Source organism: Taeniopygia guttata, chromosome 2 (genome assembly GCF_048771995.1).
Source record: "Taeniopygia guttata chromosome 2, bTaeGut7.mat, whole genome shotgun sequence".
In the NCBI taxonomy this organism is placed as follows: Eukaryota; Metazoa; Chordata; class Aves; order Passeriformes; family Estrildidae; genus Taeniopygia; species Taeniopygia guttata.
This window is the reverse complement of record NC_133026.1, coordinates 55,029,966-55,045,380: the sequence shown is the minus strand read 5'-3', so window position 1 is coordinate 55,045,380 and position 15,415 is coordinate 55,029,966. Positions and strand designations below refer to the sequence as shown.

Genomic DNA, 15,415 nt, shown 5'->3' with positions numbered 1-15,415 from the left:
GATGTACCATAGGGCTGCTTCACACCACAAAGCAATAGCAATCATCTTAACACCCTGAAGTTTTAGGAAGTGACGAGCTATATGACTGGTCTGACTGGAGTATTTTACCCCAGAGAGAGAAGTACCTTAAATCCCATACTCCTGCAAAGTACGTATCACCTCTTGATCTGGTACTAAAACTTTCAGGCCATCTTGTGCCTCTACTTTTCTAGGTGATTTAAAAAAACAAAGGTGTTTTCCATTTTAAAATTATTTGGTTCCATCATCTTTCAACTCCTTTATATTTGTGTGAACCAGGAGTAACTCAAAATTAATAATATTGTCCCAAATGTATTTTGTATTGACATAAGACCTATTCTAGTTATGTGTTTCATAAATCTTAGCATAATTTCTGGTGGCAAAGTTATTTTTGGTTAAACATAAGCAATTGCAGTTAGCAACCATTTTCAGATTCTGCATTAGTGTTCTACTCAAATAATTCCCATTAAAATAGAGTAACTAACCCCTTTACAGCTCTTTCCTATTTGTGTCTAACAACCTATTCAAAACATGAAACTAAGGTAGTCTGATTAGAGCAAGAAGTGCATCTTTAATAAAGGGGGCCTAATGCAAAACACACTTATATTTTGTCATATTGGCAGATAGGTTAAAAATTGTATTTTCAGACCAAACCAAATCCTCTTGAGCTAATGTAGCTTATTTCTCTGAAGCCAGGGGTCCTTATTGGTGTTTTCTAATCTGTCCTGGGAGAAGGACATATATTATCTTAGCACTCTCAGAAGAGTGTTTAGTCAACTTGATGGGAAGAGCAAGTTCCCCTCATAAAGAAGTTCAGAGTCTACGATAGCATACTGGAGACATGCAGAGGCAGAAGAGGGACAGTTCTTCACAGACAGAGAGATACATCACTTTGGTCCCATGGTGTGCTAGCTATACACAGGATAGGCAGCTGGCATGCAACATGCATGTGGCACATTGTTCTGGTTCTTTCCCCAGCAGCCCATTTTGCAGCGACACAGTCTCTACAAAGTCTCTACAGTCTTCACCAAGAAAGCCCCAAATCTGACCAGTCTTAAACTCACTGAGGCTAGCAGACCAGGGTCCCTGCCCAAGATGCTATCCTCTTTTTGAATATTTTTGTAAAACCATATAATTTAAATTTAAAAAAAAAAAGTAAATAAACCACAAATCCCAAAACAAACAAACCCCAAACCAACCAACCAACCCACCAAAACCTCAAAAGCACACGCAGTACTCCTGCTGAACAGGTGTTCCCACCTCCTCCTTAGCATTAAACCCAGCAGGAGACCAGAGCTACTGTTTTCTACACTCTTACCCATGTATTTGTCCCCTATGGTCTGACTGCAATTTAAGATGAACTAGACATACATCTTCCCCCAGTCTCACTCCTAAGGCAGCAATTGCTCTGGTTTTTGGGCTGTGCATGTGGGTGCTATGGCAGGAAGGCAAACTCATGTCAGGTCATGAGTGTGGAAGAGGGAGTTTGGCATCACATGATTGTCACTGTGTCTGTGTTGCAGTGATGTCTAGTGAGTACATTAGAAAGATGAGGAAACAAATAAAAGAAAAAGATTTAGCTATCTTCCCCTTCTGAACAGTTTCCTGCTGTCCACAAAGTCCCATTGCTCCCAGTGAATAACCAAGGCTACCACAGTTCAAAATGTTCCTGAGTTCCTTAATTTGATGCAGTTTTCTTGTTCCAGCAAAATGGGGAGGTATGGGCCAGTTAGGAGAGGGTTGGAAAAGATGGTTTAAAAATTAAAAAAAAAAAAAAAAAAAAAGGAGAGAGAAAAAAGAAAAAAAAAGGAGAGAGAAAAAAGAAAAATAGTAAGACATTCCCTAGGGCTTCAATGATAGCATAGTGAACTTACTTGAAGGACTCACATTGAATGCAGTGCAGTTTGGGTCAGTCCCCCTCATGCACCATGGAGGCTCTGCAAACCTTGGAACTCAGTATTATTTCAGTAAATCTATTAATGACTCAGTATTTTTTAAATTAATCTATAAATATTTGGTTGTGTTATTATTTATACATTGTAATATTAATGTATTATTATTATAATATTCCATTTGAAATAATCTCACTTTTAATTCAAGACTGGACAGTCCAGGTACAGGAAAAAAAAATTATGATATGTGTTCTGCAGCATATTTGGTGCTGTGCAACCATTCTATAGAGTGCATTTAACTGTATTTTGTGTATTATTCTTAACATGCATTCACAGTAGACAGCAAAGCAGCAGTTATTGGGTATGCTGTGAATGCATATTAACAGCAGTACCTATTTGCATATCATGGATCCATAATACAAAATAGGCATAGTAAAAGCCTTATGAAAAGTTATTATGCATGCACAGTAGAGGCTTTTTAAACCTTGATATCTCAGCTATTTTGTTTCTCCACAATTTATTTGAAAATATTAAAAAAGGTCAAATGATGGATTAGAAATGTGTGAAACTGTAATATTACTTCTATGGAGGTAATCATTCAACACAAACTAATTCATTTTTGGTTTTATTAGCGCTATAAAAGATGTTCAAAAATGCATTTGAGTTGTTAAAAAAAAATAGCCACCTACTTCAATAATAAAAAAGGATGGAGAAATAGTTTCATGTATTTTGGGTGCCGTGTGATATAACTGAGAATTTTGTTGGTCCTTCCCTAAACATAGAATTAATACAATGTAAACCTTTCCTTCAGTATCTCGTGGTATTTTTAGTATGTATTGAAACAGTGTTAGTTACTCTAGGACTTTTCATTTTTAGATTATCTTGCATTTTTTAATACTTTGAAAATGCAAAATCCTTGAAAAGGTTGGCAATCCTTATAACCTTTAACAATATAAATCTTAATATATAAATTCCTATTGAGGATAATGGGATTCTACCCTCTCCTTTGTTTCAGATTGTAATATTTGTATTAAAAATGAAGCAAATGCTAGGAATAGTACAGCATTTGCTCTTTTTGAACAGTTTCTCCATAAGTTTTAACATTTTTGTCATTTCAGATAAATTTTCCTTAATAAACAAAAACTAAAAAAAAAAGCCTGTGTCTTATAAAGAATGAGTAAAGACTGAATGTCTTAATCCTTAAAAAAAAAAAAAATAAAAAAAAAAAAACCCTCAAGGTTTGGGATGAGGTTTTTTTTTTTTTAATGAAAGGCTGTAAAATCATGGAGCACATCCATATAGATGTATAAAACATGATCTTCCCACACACATGTTGTTCTGTACTGCAGTCTTTTTTGTTCTTGTCCCTAATCAAAAAAATGCCCCAACATATTTAAATGAAACTTTGTGAAACAAAAAATAATTGTATGAGGGCTTGAAGGCTGAGAACATTAATGCCAAGGTTTGGACCAATGTGAATTGAAGCAGATGAATTATAAACCCTTCAAAACCAGGATTTATAATGGAAATGCTGACACAGACCCGTAACAATAGCTGCTCTGCCAGGGATTATTTTAATACTAAAAGCATACTCAGTCACTCATTATTTTTTTAAAGAGATTATTTAGTTACAAAAAAAAAGCAGTGATATACAATAATAACGAAACCAAAATTTTAAAAATAATATTTCTAAGGTGACTCCTGTCACTCCCTTCATATCACTTATATGTGACGTGCCACTCCTTAAATTAAAAAAAAAAAAAAACACAAACCCCTAACACATGAAGGTGGAGTTTGTCATAAGCTCCATGGTAAGGCTGAGCTAAGAGTCTTTGTCAGCTTCCTTTAACAGTGTTTTGCCAGCAGAAAGAGACAAAAGGGTTAAAAGGGTTAAAAAGGAAGAGCAGGGAGCACAGGAGAGGCAGCTGACAGGAGAAACAAGGGCATGAAGAAAGGACAAGCTAGGTATCAAAACAGAGAGCAGGGGGAGATTTTAGGAGGTTTTCAAAGGGAATAACTCAGTTTTTAAAGAGATATACGGGAAACATTCACAAAAAGGCTAGGCAGACAGAAAATATGGCAGAGGCCAAACCCTTTGAGAATCCTAAGCTACACTTTTGAGCAGGTGCACCCCAGTCACATTGCAACATGCCAGAGCAGGTCAGCAAGCCTTGCCACATACTTCAGAAAAAAAGGCACGATTTGTTGAACTTTCATGCTGTATGTCCAGTTTCCTATAAATGCCTCTTTTATTTTGCAATGTCAAAATCCACCAAGGGATGCAAAGGATGGATTTCTTACAGATGGCATGAGGTTTGCTCCTATTATTCTGTGCTCTGGGGCAACAAGCTGTACTCAAAAAAAAACCCCACACCCCAAAAATCTCACCCAGCAGCATTGCACAAAAACTACTTTTTGTGACTGTGCTATGCGTTATAGCACCAGCATTACTTCCCCCTTATCGCCTTCCTTTCCTTGCCTTTTCTTTTTTGTCCCTGGGTACCAGGTGCACTGGAGGGACTCAGATCAATACAAGACAGCCTTTCTCATATAAACAATGCCATATTAACAACCAGAGGGCAGCTGTACCTGTAGGCAGGGATAGCACCAAATGCTGGCATGTCTATCCATGCAGCTAGACTGCTAAAAAGAAGCAACCACAGTGGAAATGCACCTACTGTATGTGAAATGCTGGTGCAGAATTTTTTTCTTTTCTTTTTTTTTTCTATCAGTCTAACCTTCTGTGTTGATACTTGAATGCTGGTACCCACTTAGAGGGATGCCAGATGATCAGTGCAGAATGAAGGTCCCAGGAGAAAGACTCACGTGGTTTTCTCTGCCCAGTGACGTCACTAGCAGATGGCATGGGTACCAGCTCTGGCAGTTGGCATCAATGTCACTTTTTAGAGATCAATGAGATAGTGCAGATATACACCGATCTAGACTCCAGCAGACGATGCGACATTCAGACTGAAAAGATTTGGAAGGCAAAAAATGAAAACTGATTGTTGAATGAAATAAAAAGCTAAGGTAATACAAATAAAGATATATTTCAATTGGTGTTGGGTGTGCATGCAAGTGTTTAAAGATACAGTATCATTGTCTTGTATTTTGTGTATGCTATTTGCTGTCTAATAACTTCTACCATTTTATTATTCTGATGCAATTACAAACTTTCATTGCTTTTATGTAATATTGCAAATGTGTAGACAATACTGATAGAGTTAGTCTTTAACTGGGGTTTTTGTTTAATTTTGTTCTGTTAAAAGTCCCTGCATTTACTTTGCTTGTCTCTTTGAAGTCCATGGGATACAAGCTTTTGCTGCTCCCAAGCTGCAAACAAAAGCAAAGTAATTGGGAAAAGGAAATTATTTTTCCTTTCCAGGCTGGATTCTGAGCACACGTGCAGGATTACAGTCAGAATCTACAGACCGCTCCTGTCAGCTAAGAGCTGGAGGAAGACATCTGAACCTCGCAGAACATAAACACTGCTATAGCGTGCAGGGAATTTTTCACCTCCCCCCCTCCCCTAATTGATGGGAAAGAAAAGAAAAAGGAGAAAAGAACAAGAAAAAAAGCAAATAAGTTGATTCTAACTTAACAGATAATATCAAATAGAATTTTTGCTTGAAAAGGGGGGAAAAAAAGGTAGGGGGATTTTATTTCCTAACTCTAATCTGAATACGTTTTGGGTTAAATAATTCTGATTTTTGTCTTAATGTGAAATAAGTATTGTGTGATTTTTAATACAAATAACTAGGAAAAATGCTTTGTTTTGAATTATATTACTAGCTAAGTGATTTGGGGGGTATATTCCATTTTTTTTTCCTTCTCATCTACTGTAACTTACTAAAGTTTAGTATCTTGATACATAAAGGAAGAAATGTGGAGAGCAAAAACCCAGAATCTTGAAGCATAAGTCAAAAGGTGATTTTAAAATATTTACTACCTGGTAATAGAGATATGGCACTTTCTCAATTTTAAAACTACACTCCCTCTCCTCATTTTTCCACCCAGGGGAATTTGGATTAATGAAATTTCTGTAGTGCTTTGTCACGTTTTGTATTTCTTTGGATTCCATGATGGTGAGAGTTTGAAGGATTTGTTTAAAAATAAAATAAATGAGCAGGAAGCTAAATGTACATTTAAAATATGGATTTACTCCATATTTATCTGTGAGAAATGTGGCTTTTTAGTTGCAGGGCCAAATGTTTCAAATGATTTTAGAATTCTCAGCAGCTATTATTTTTTTAAATGTGGGCATTTGCAACTGCCATTTTATTCAAAAAATATAGATTGAGCATTTATACACACACACACACACACACATACACACACTCTCTCTTATAAAGAGAGCTTACACACAGACACAAATAAGGGGCATAAGGCTGTCTGTGTGAGTCGAAAAACTTTAAAAATGGAAATATTTAAACATTGTGCTGGCATTCTTTCAGGTAACTTAAGATTGTAGAACCATGTTAACACTACCATTTGATGAGTCTGTTGTAATGCCAGAATCCCAGATGTGTAGAAAGTTTCCCAGAGAAAGTGATGACCAAAAGCAAATGAAGAACACAGAAAGCTTTTCAAAGCAGATCATCCTCCGAGGAAAGAATATTAAAAGATCTCCTGGAGAAGACACAGAAAAAGAAGAGGAGGAGGAAGAGAGAGAAGAGGAGGATGAGAATGGTTTGCCACGGAGAAGGGGCCTTAGGAAAAAAAAGACGAGCAAGATAAGGATGGAAAGAATTAAATTCAGGCGTCAAGAAGCCAATGCTAGAGAGAGGAACCGTATGCACGGCCTTAACGATGCTCTGGACAATTTAAGGAAAGTTGTCCCTTGTTATTCTAAAACACAAAAACTGTCGAAAATAGAAACTTTAAGACTAGCCAAGAACTATATTTGGGCTCTTTCTGAAATACTGCGAATCGGGAAGAGACCTGACCTGCTCACCTTTGTCCAAAACTTGTGCAAGGGTCTGTCCCAGCCAACTACAAACTTGGTGGCAGGATGCCTGCAACTGAATGCCAGAAGTTTCTTAATGGGCCAGGCAGGTGACGGTGCCCATCATACCCGCACACCCTACTCCACCTTTTATCCTCCCTACCACAGCCCGGAGCTTGGCACCCCCCCAGGGCATGGGACTCTTGACAACTCTAAGTCCATGAAACCATACAATTACTGCAGTGCTTATGAGTCCTTCTATGAAAGCACTTCCCCTGAGTGCGCCAGCCCACAGTTTGAAGGTCCCTTAAGTCCTCCCCCAATTAACTATAATGGGATATTTTCCCTGAAGCAAGAGGAAAGCTTGGACTATGGCAAAAATTACAATTATGGTATGCATTACTGTGCAGTGCCACCCAGGGGTCCCCTTGGGCAGAGCTCGATGTTCAGGTTGCCTACAGAGAGCCACTTCCCTTATGACTTACATCTGCGCAGCCAGTCTCTCACCATGCAAGATGAATTGAATGCAGTTTTTCATAATTAATGAGGAAAATGAAAATAAAGAGTGGTCATTCACCTCCCCATCTAATTAAGAGCAAGCAGATGCTTGGGCACTGCATAATTGGCACAATTCTATTTAAAATATTTACTGGTTCCTAAAGTGTGTTTCAACTATTGTGAGGATTTTCTATGTATTAATAAACCCTTTTTATTGTAAGTATTTTTTTTCTGTAATCACTGTGAGAATATGTTTCCTCCCAGAGGTTTTCTCCCTCCTTTTTAACTTTTTGTTTCCCTATTTGATTTGTTGAGCAGTGTGTCTGAACAATATTGCTGAAATAAAAGCGTACACACTGTGTGAAGTCAATGTCTATTTTGATTGTATAGTAATTATACAAATGCATGTTATTGAAATCAGATTAATAAAAATTATGTATTTATAATTGGTAGAAAATATATATTATGTATTCAAGGAGAGCTGGATAAAAAATATTAAGAACTTTAAAGTAATTATCCAGAGTTGAGATGGGCTTGCAATATGCAGAGAGGTGAGGGGGTAGCAATATTGAAAGCTATGCAAAAAAAAAAAAAAAAAAAGGCAAACAAAGAAACAACATAGTTTTTGGGTTGTTGGTTTTCAGTAAACTAAGGAAAAAATGATTGTCATTGATAGTATTCAGCCTGACTTTAGAGTGTTGCTGACAGAGGCTACATGATGATATTTAGAAGAAGCTGTTAAAAATTTGCCTCAGTTACTTTGACCATATATAATCAGCACTTTTTATTTGTGTTATTATGACTTCAGATGTAAAGGTTTGTTATAAAAATGTATAACTGTGGTTTCTCACTACATACTTAACATGCAATTAAAGATAGATGTTTCAACTTTTAAAATACATCTATTAGTTGTGATACTATAGCTGCGTGTATTTTGTCTGATACTTATCATTTCACAGTATACAGTTGCCTTTGATCTTGTCTACACACCTTTCTTCCCAGGACACTCATAATGGTTACGTCTGGGGAAGGAAGTCAAGAATTATCAGGGTGAACCTTAAGTTATTTTCAGAAGGATGTATTAGTGATGCAGTAGATTCAAAATACCACAAAAATAGCTGTGTGCTAAATGAAATACAGGTTACAGGAAGAAAGTAACTTTATATCTCAATGAAATGCCAAATTTCATTTGGGAAAGAGCCCTGAGCTAACGCAGAGGACACTAGCTGCTCCTCCAGCTCTGGCTCACTGGGGGAATGGCAGGAGCATGAGAATTATAAGAACTTCAGAGAAAAATAATTCCTGGACATTGCTAAACTTAGTGTTGACTAAAAAACAGCACCAGTAAACTACAGATGTATATGCAACCCATACTAGTTCAGCAGCTACAGAGGTCTGCACAGTCAGACACACCTTAAAGGAGTTAAGCTTAGCTGAGCCTCAGTTGTTTTCTAACCAGCTAGAGTTATTTATCTATAAGCTCACGAGTGATAAAATGAATAAACCGTTGATCTAAAAGCTAACAGTCTTAAAACCTCTGAATGAGCAAGACCTCTTTATTATGATGGATAAACAGCAGCTGTCTGACAAGCAAAAGTACTCTGCTCTAAATGAGGAGGGAATACTTTTTTAAAACCTTTATAAAAAGTGCAAATTTCACATTCAAGTTGGAAGCTCCTGGCTGAATCACAGTCTGGGTCACAGTTTGTTAATGACACATCAATCTCAGAGCCTCACTCGGGTACACAGCTGGACAAAGAGGGGATGGGCCAATTTCTCCTGATAATTTGCCTAATGTCACGAGCAATACTTGTAGTAAACAGTCTGCCCTGCCAAGCATTGCAGCTCCCTCAGGACAAACACAGCCTGATGTTCATCTCTTCTAAGTAAGACCAGGCTGCCCTCAAAGGAAAGTGATAACTTGTCCCAAAGTTTGTATCAGCGTCTAAATGCTTCCAGGTTTGCAGAGGTAGAGGGACAAGCATGGGATTTTATTCAACCAATATCCTCTCTAGGCACAAATATGACACCAAAATGGAGTCTTTTGGAGCAGTCTTGGGCCAAATTTCAGGGGTTCAGCTCAGGATCATCCCCTGTTTCCTCAGAGTCAAGCATAGAAGGTACAGGCAGCCATTTTCCAACTTGGATGAAAGGTGATGGTGATGACTATCAACTCAAAGGCATCCCCAGGTGTTCTGCACTGGATATAGGAGAGATTTGGGAGAAAAGAAGACTCTAAAATTGATTGCATTTGCTCCATTCAATGAGGTGAAAGCTTGCAAGCTTGGGCACAGATTCATGCACACTGAGAAATAATAATATATAACAAGGTACTGTAGGCAAGAGGGCCCAGAAACAGGGGATCATTTGCTGGGGGGAAATACCCCCCACCGAGCATTGGCAGATAACTTATCTAACCAATTTTACTAAAAGAAGCCTCTTATAGGAGGTTGAAAGTTCATCAAGTACTTCAAAGCTGTCTTGCTGTACGAGGGGAGGGTCTTTGCATAAGTTGAGAGTGGTGTGAGGAGGCAGCTGTAAAGACCTGCACCAAGGGAAAGAAATGCCTACCACAATACATCCAGCAGGAACCCAAGGAGTGTTCAGTCTTCAGGCTGTGCAGTCTGGGGGTGTCCAACTCTATATTCAGTATATTAACTCAATGGCCCTATATTAACTCAATAACTCATGGGCCAGTTCCTTGTTCCCCTTCTGGCAGCAGGGACAAAGAGAAAGGGGAAAAAAAATTCCCTGCCAGTTCAGATCTTTCTCTCTCACTCCATGACAGATGGGGAGGCAGTTTGCAGCCAGATTCCCCCTCTGGTAGCTCAAGGCAAGAACCACGCTTGCTCAGGGCATTGCAAGTTGGAAAGTCACTCCACGATAAATAATGGAACAAGTAATAGGAAAATATAGAGATGGCATAAAAACCCTCCAACATTCTCTTTCTAGGAGGGTATGTATTATTTCGAGATATGGAGGTAGGAAACTCCCTTGACATTAGGCTCTCTTGCATGCTTTCTTCCGTGCACGCCACAAACATTTCTGTGATCCTTCACTGGCTAGTCACAAAATAAAAAGGTGCTCCAACCTCTGACATGATTTTTAAAGGCCTTCGAAGATGCCCTATTTTAGGGAAAAAATCTGAGTACTAATAAAGATCTTGTTCTTTAAAATCACAGGAATAAAAGCCAATGGGTTTCTTACTCGTTATCTGCACTTTCTGAGGTTTGTCTCCTTTCAATCCCTTTCATACAGCAAAACAAAACTGGTCAGTTCTGTCTGTCTTGTTGTCCTCTTCACTGCCTTCAATTTTTTGAGGGTAGAATTATGTAAAAGAACAACTGCTTCAGAAAAATTAGGTGAGAAATTTCTATTGTTCCGTGTCCTTTAGCACAAAAATATTGAAACCTTCTGTCAGTTTTAGAGATGGGAACCCCAAAGCTGTCAGAAGATGAGCTATTTCACATGTGGCTTTTTTACACAGTGTAACTCTTTGCCATTTATTACTTCCCAGAGTAACATTTTAGTGTGATTTTTTAAAAAGCAATGTGGTTTTTTTATGGTATTGGAAACACACTAATTATTTAAGAATGGCTGTACTGGTTCAGATTAATCACCCATCTGACCTATATCTATTTTTAATATGAGAACATTAAAAAGTTGTCCAAATGTGTCAGAATAGGGCAAGGAAAACAATTTATTTTTTTTAACTAATAAAAGTGTTGGAAAATAAACTAAACATAATGTTCCAGTCTCATTGAAGACAGAGATGTGCCTGAATTGCAAAAAGGGCCAGGAGGCATAACAGTGTACTGTAATGTTAGCACTCTGCAACACTGGACTCATCAGTAATCACTGAGTAGGATACACTGGGTAGCACGAGGTGGTATCTCTGAACCCCATGCCAAGACAAACTTCATCCAGACTACAATTTAAAATCAGTGGCCCAAGCCCCAGTCCTACAAAGCCCTACGAGGCCACAAAGAGAGAGGGAGGGGCAGCCACTGCTTTGTCAGACCTTAGTGGAGATCTCAAACCTTTTCTGAATTACAGTAGGGATACCCTTGTTTTAGGACGCATCCTGACTATGGTCCCTTTGGGACTGTCTTCATTTTTTTCATTTTATGGTTATTTCTATGAAGATTTTTAAAATGTATGGAGATTGCACAGGCACAAACATGATGGGAATTTTTTTTCTATATTAGCAATTCCCTCTCCCATTTTTATCCCTACTTTATTCTTCTTTCTCTGCCTTGCCTATAGGGCTCTCAAATGGCAGCAATTAAGTGAAATGCCATCAACAAAGATGAATTAAATCCCAGTGCAATACATGGCAGAATCTTTCCTTGCAAAAAAAAGTCTTTGCACGGTTTTGCTTAGCAGATTGTGAATCTAGCTTAACTGTGGTTAGATTTTATGGTCATAAGGTCAAAGAAGGTTTAATACTAATACCAAAACCCTTCAGCCTTTGATGTATAAGTAGCAGATATAGTGCTGCTTTAGTCTGAATTATCAGGAAAGAAGCTTCCCTTACAAAATTTCTACAGTTTTCAAATTAAGAAGAAACAAACAAACAAAAAAAAAAAAACAACCCTCAGTAATCTGCTGTGGGTCTGACCCAGAGCTGAACCATGGCAGCAGATTTTGATTTTGCTCTGGAGAGACACAGATCAGCATGGTGAACAGCTGGCACTGTGCCACTGCAGAATCTCAAGGGCAGACCTGTCGTATCTCACTGATACAAATCTAACTACAGTACACAGGGCTGCCATGCAGAATCACACTCCCAAGCCTTCTCCACCACACAATTATACCAGAGCAAATCATCTCACAAAAATTTATGCTATGCCAAAAGGATGGCATGTTTTCCTGCAGAGCTTTTTCCCTAATCTCCGAGGATGTGCAAGAATGAGCTAGGAAAAGGGAAAGGCAAATGTGCAAGCAAAAGAGCTCTGGGGGGAGAAAAAAAGATTTTTTTTTTTTTTTTCTTTTGTAATGCCTACAGTGTGGAGGTGGAGTCCCTATGACTCACAACTGCCTCTGAATTGGCAACAGCAGCAAAGGTTGTTATAGAATGGTAAAGAGATTTCCTCCCCCTACTTCACCAAAACACCATTTTCTTTTGACTGTTTCCTTGTCACTTGCTCCTTCCACTTACACATTTATCCCTGTAACTGCATTACTTGAATTATTTAATTATATTCTTGTATGATTTAATTCTACACCATGTATGTAAAACATATGTGGTTGCAGCTGAAAATCGGCACTACTTCAGGAGGTTAAAAAATATTTGCTGGAAAAAAGTGACGCTTACAATTGTTTTTATAGGATATTCAGTATATTCTCATCCTCACCCCAGCCTTGTGAGCATTGTACTTTCTGATGCTCTGAGGGTTTTTTGAATTTCTGTAGAACGCTGCAAGGCAGGTCTGAGAGTTCCCCCACCTTCGTATTTTTTTTAATTGTAACTGATTAGTATGTGAAATAGAATTTTTTAAACTGATGACATTTCCTGATCTATAAGTATGCCCACATGGTAAATGTCATTAATTCTGAAGTGTTTGGACATTCTGTTTGCAAAGTCTAATAATCAGCTGAATTGAAGCTGATTATTCATATAGAGAATAAAGGCAAAACCACAGATTATATCATAAATTTTGTACTCTTGAAAGCAGGAACATGAGGACTTGGGTCCACTCTTGTTCTGTTGGAATTCAGCAGATATCAGATTGGAGTCAAAATCACATGGGAAGATAAGCATAGCCTTATCCTTGATGTTATTTATTGACACATGGGTAAATGCATGGATGCTTAGATGCAACTGAAATGAAATTTTTTTGGGGCAGATAGTTTGCAAACAAAGAGACTCTGATAGGATCCTCCTCAGAACCCAGGGAGAGGCCCACATGGATGTTAGTCAATATTTGCATCACATGGGGAGAAGGGCTGTAGGAAGAACAACTGAGGTTGCATTCCCAAATTCTAAAGGAGAGTTCGTGTCAGCCATGATGAAAAGCCTTCTCCATCTGGATTTACAAGGAGAGCTGTTCTTGGGCTTAGTATTTTTGTCTTGGTAACAGGCATTACTTTAGAAAAGTAAATATTTTCCCCACAATAGATATAAAAACCATTTTAATTCACACCCATCCATTTACTTACAAAGGCACACCTACACCCATTGGGACAGATTTTGTGGGTTTCCACCACAAAGTGTATAAAATCATTTGAATGCATGTAGTTAAAATTATTTTGATGCCAAAATTCCAGAAAATTTATTAATGTCGTAAGACAGTGAGTGAATAGCCATTCAATATGTACAACCACAAGTTGTCAGGTGTTTGCATTCACAAATTTCCATCGCATGGATTCAAACTAGCCGTAACTATCATGTTCCCATTACTCCTAAATTTCATATATTCTTATTCTTACTATACTCAGTTTTTCCCTTATTCAAGTAAATAATAAAAATTTAGCTAAAAGAATAAAACTGTTCCTGTGGCTTCTCTCACACTCTCACTGTAGGAGAATCTTAAGATGACTGAGCCCAGAAATCAGAATAAAGAATATTGCAGCAACAGAAACACAGCCATAACATAACGAGTGATGTAGAATGTGAATAGACACCACCAGAAGTATGGCAACATCTTTCCTAGTGAATAGAGTAATAATTCAATGCATGATGCACTGCAGCACCCAGCAGAAACACAGGTGAGGGAACCTCTGTGAGGAAAAAGCAACTTTGTGGTCACAACAAATTCGGCTAATTACCTCCTCAGAGACAGGCACATCATACGTGAGCTGGGGTGCCAGTCTGCTTTGCCTGGACAGTATGTCCCAAATACAACTCTGCCAATCCCTATTTTGAATGAGCTGGTTGCCTCACACAGCAGGTCATCTACCCCATAACATTTACTTCAGCCTTCGTGCTGGATTCACAGCCACTTCAAACAGCTGAACCTGCAAAAGAAGCCCTAGAGGAGATTCTGCTGCTGTGCCATACATCCACATCTTACCCAGTCACGAGTTCCCCGTACCCTCAGGTATGCACACAGATGTCAGCACGTTCTGCAAAATGGTGGCTGCCATGAGTAATGGTCTCTATCACAGGCACAGCCTTATGGAAAAGCTCTTAATTTAAGAAATGCCTCGTGGCCTCCATGAGTGATTAACAGTACATACTACTTGAGTAGAGTATCTCGCTGATACTGTGGTCATATTCCCTTAACTCTTTTTGCTATCCATGTGTTGGGATGTGCCCTCCATTTAAATTTAGCATTCTTCTGGGCAAAAATATCACTACAGAATTAGTTTTAATATATTAATTATGTTGTTAATGAACCAAGGTATAAGAGAAGATATTTTATAAGGGGTCATACACATTTCTGTCAGTCCTAGACAACAAGTATACACTCACTAACATTTTCTGCCTTCTTAAAGTTGCCAACAAGTTGTCTGGGAAGAAACTCCTCCCCTAAAAGGGATAAGTTATTGCCAAGGAAGGATTGCACACAGGGAAGGATATCTCTGCTCAGATACCCTATATCAGTGTTATACCTACCCCTTCTCTTCTGCCAGCCAGTATGTGTAAAGGTAGTAGTAGAAATAACAGAGTCTTTGCTTGGTTTGTCCATTTAATCTGTGATTTACCCCAGTTCCTGCATTATGTAGAGGTAATCTGGTCTCCAGTTCACTCCATTGCTCTGTGACAATTTACTTTTAAATACCTAGAGAATTACAGAATAAACCCAGTCTCAAATTATAATCTAGATTTTTTTGTTTTGTTTTTAAAAAAACATCTTCTGAATTTTTCCTAAATGTATTTAAATCTTACCAGTGAACATGGTGCTGGTTATTAAAAAGTAATTCTGGATAAATTAGCTTGCAGCTACAAAATTAATGTAATTCATTTATTACTTGCAGCCACAAATCAAAACGTTGTTAACACTGCTGCATGCAATTTAATATGCATAGTAAGTTTCCATATGGCTTCAATTTTAGGTTCCCTGGTCACTACAGAGGCTCATTTGCAGAATGGTCTGTAGGCATACAAAATCAGCTT

General features: G+C 38.1%; 1 protein-coding gene across 2 annotated transcripts; it reads left to right on the top strand.

Moving 5' to 3' along the window:
* Positions 1-4,761: 4,761 nt before the first annotated feature.
* Positions 4,762-8,273, top strand: NEUROD6 (neuronal differentiation 6). 2 transcript variants are annotated; one of them, XM_004175518.6, is made up of 3 exons: positions 4,762-4,940; positions 5,296-5,558; positions 6,365-8,273. In XM_004175518.6, the coding sequence occupies exon 3, from the start codon at positions 6,386-6,388 to the stop codon at positions 7,397-7,399; it is 1,014 nt and encodes a 337-aa protein (XP_004175566.1). In that variant the 5' UTR covers positions 4,762-4,940; positions 5,296-5,558; positions 6,365-6,385; the 3' UTR covers positions 7,400-8,273. The 2 variants fall into 2 exon arrangements, with proteins under 2 accessions (XP_004175566.1, XP_030121238.1); XM_030265378.4 differs by lacking the exon at positions 5,296-5,558 and having other exon boundaries at positions 4,804-4,940.
* The last annotated feature ends 7,142 nt before the right edge of the window (positions 8,274-15,415 follow it).

Excerpts from the sequence above, each read along its gene's own strand:
- NEUROD6 (XM_004175518.6), top strand. The coding sequence starts at position 6,386 with ATGTTAACACTACCATTTGATGAGTCTGTTGTAATGCCAGAATCCCAG.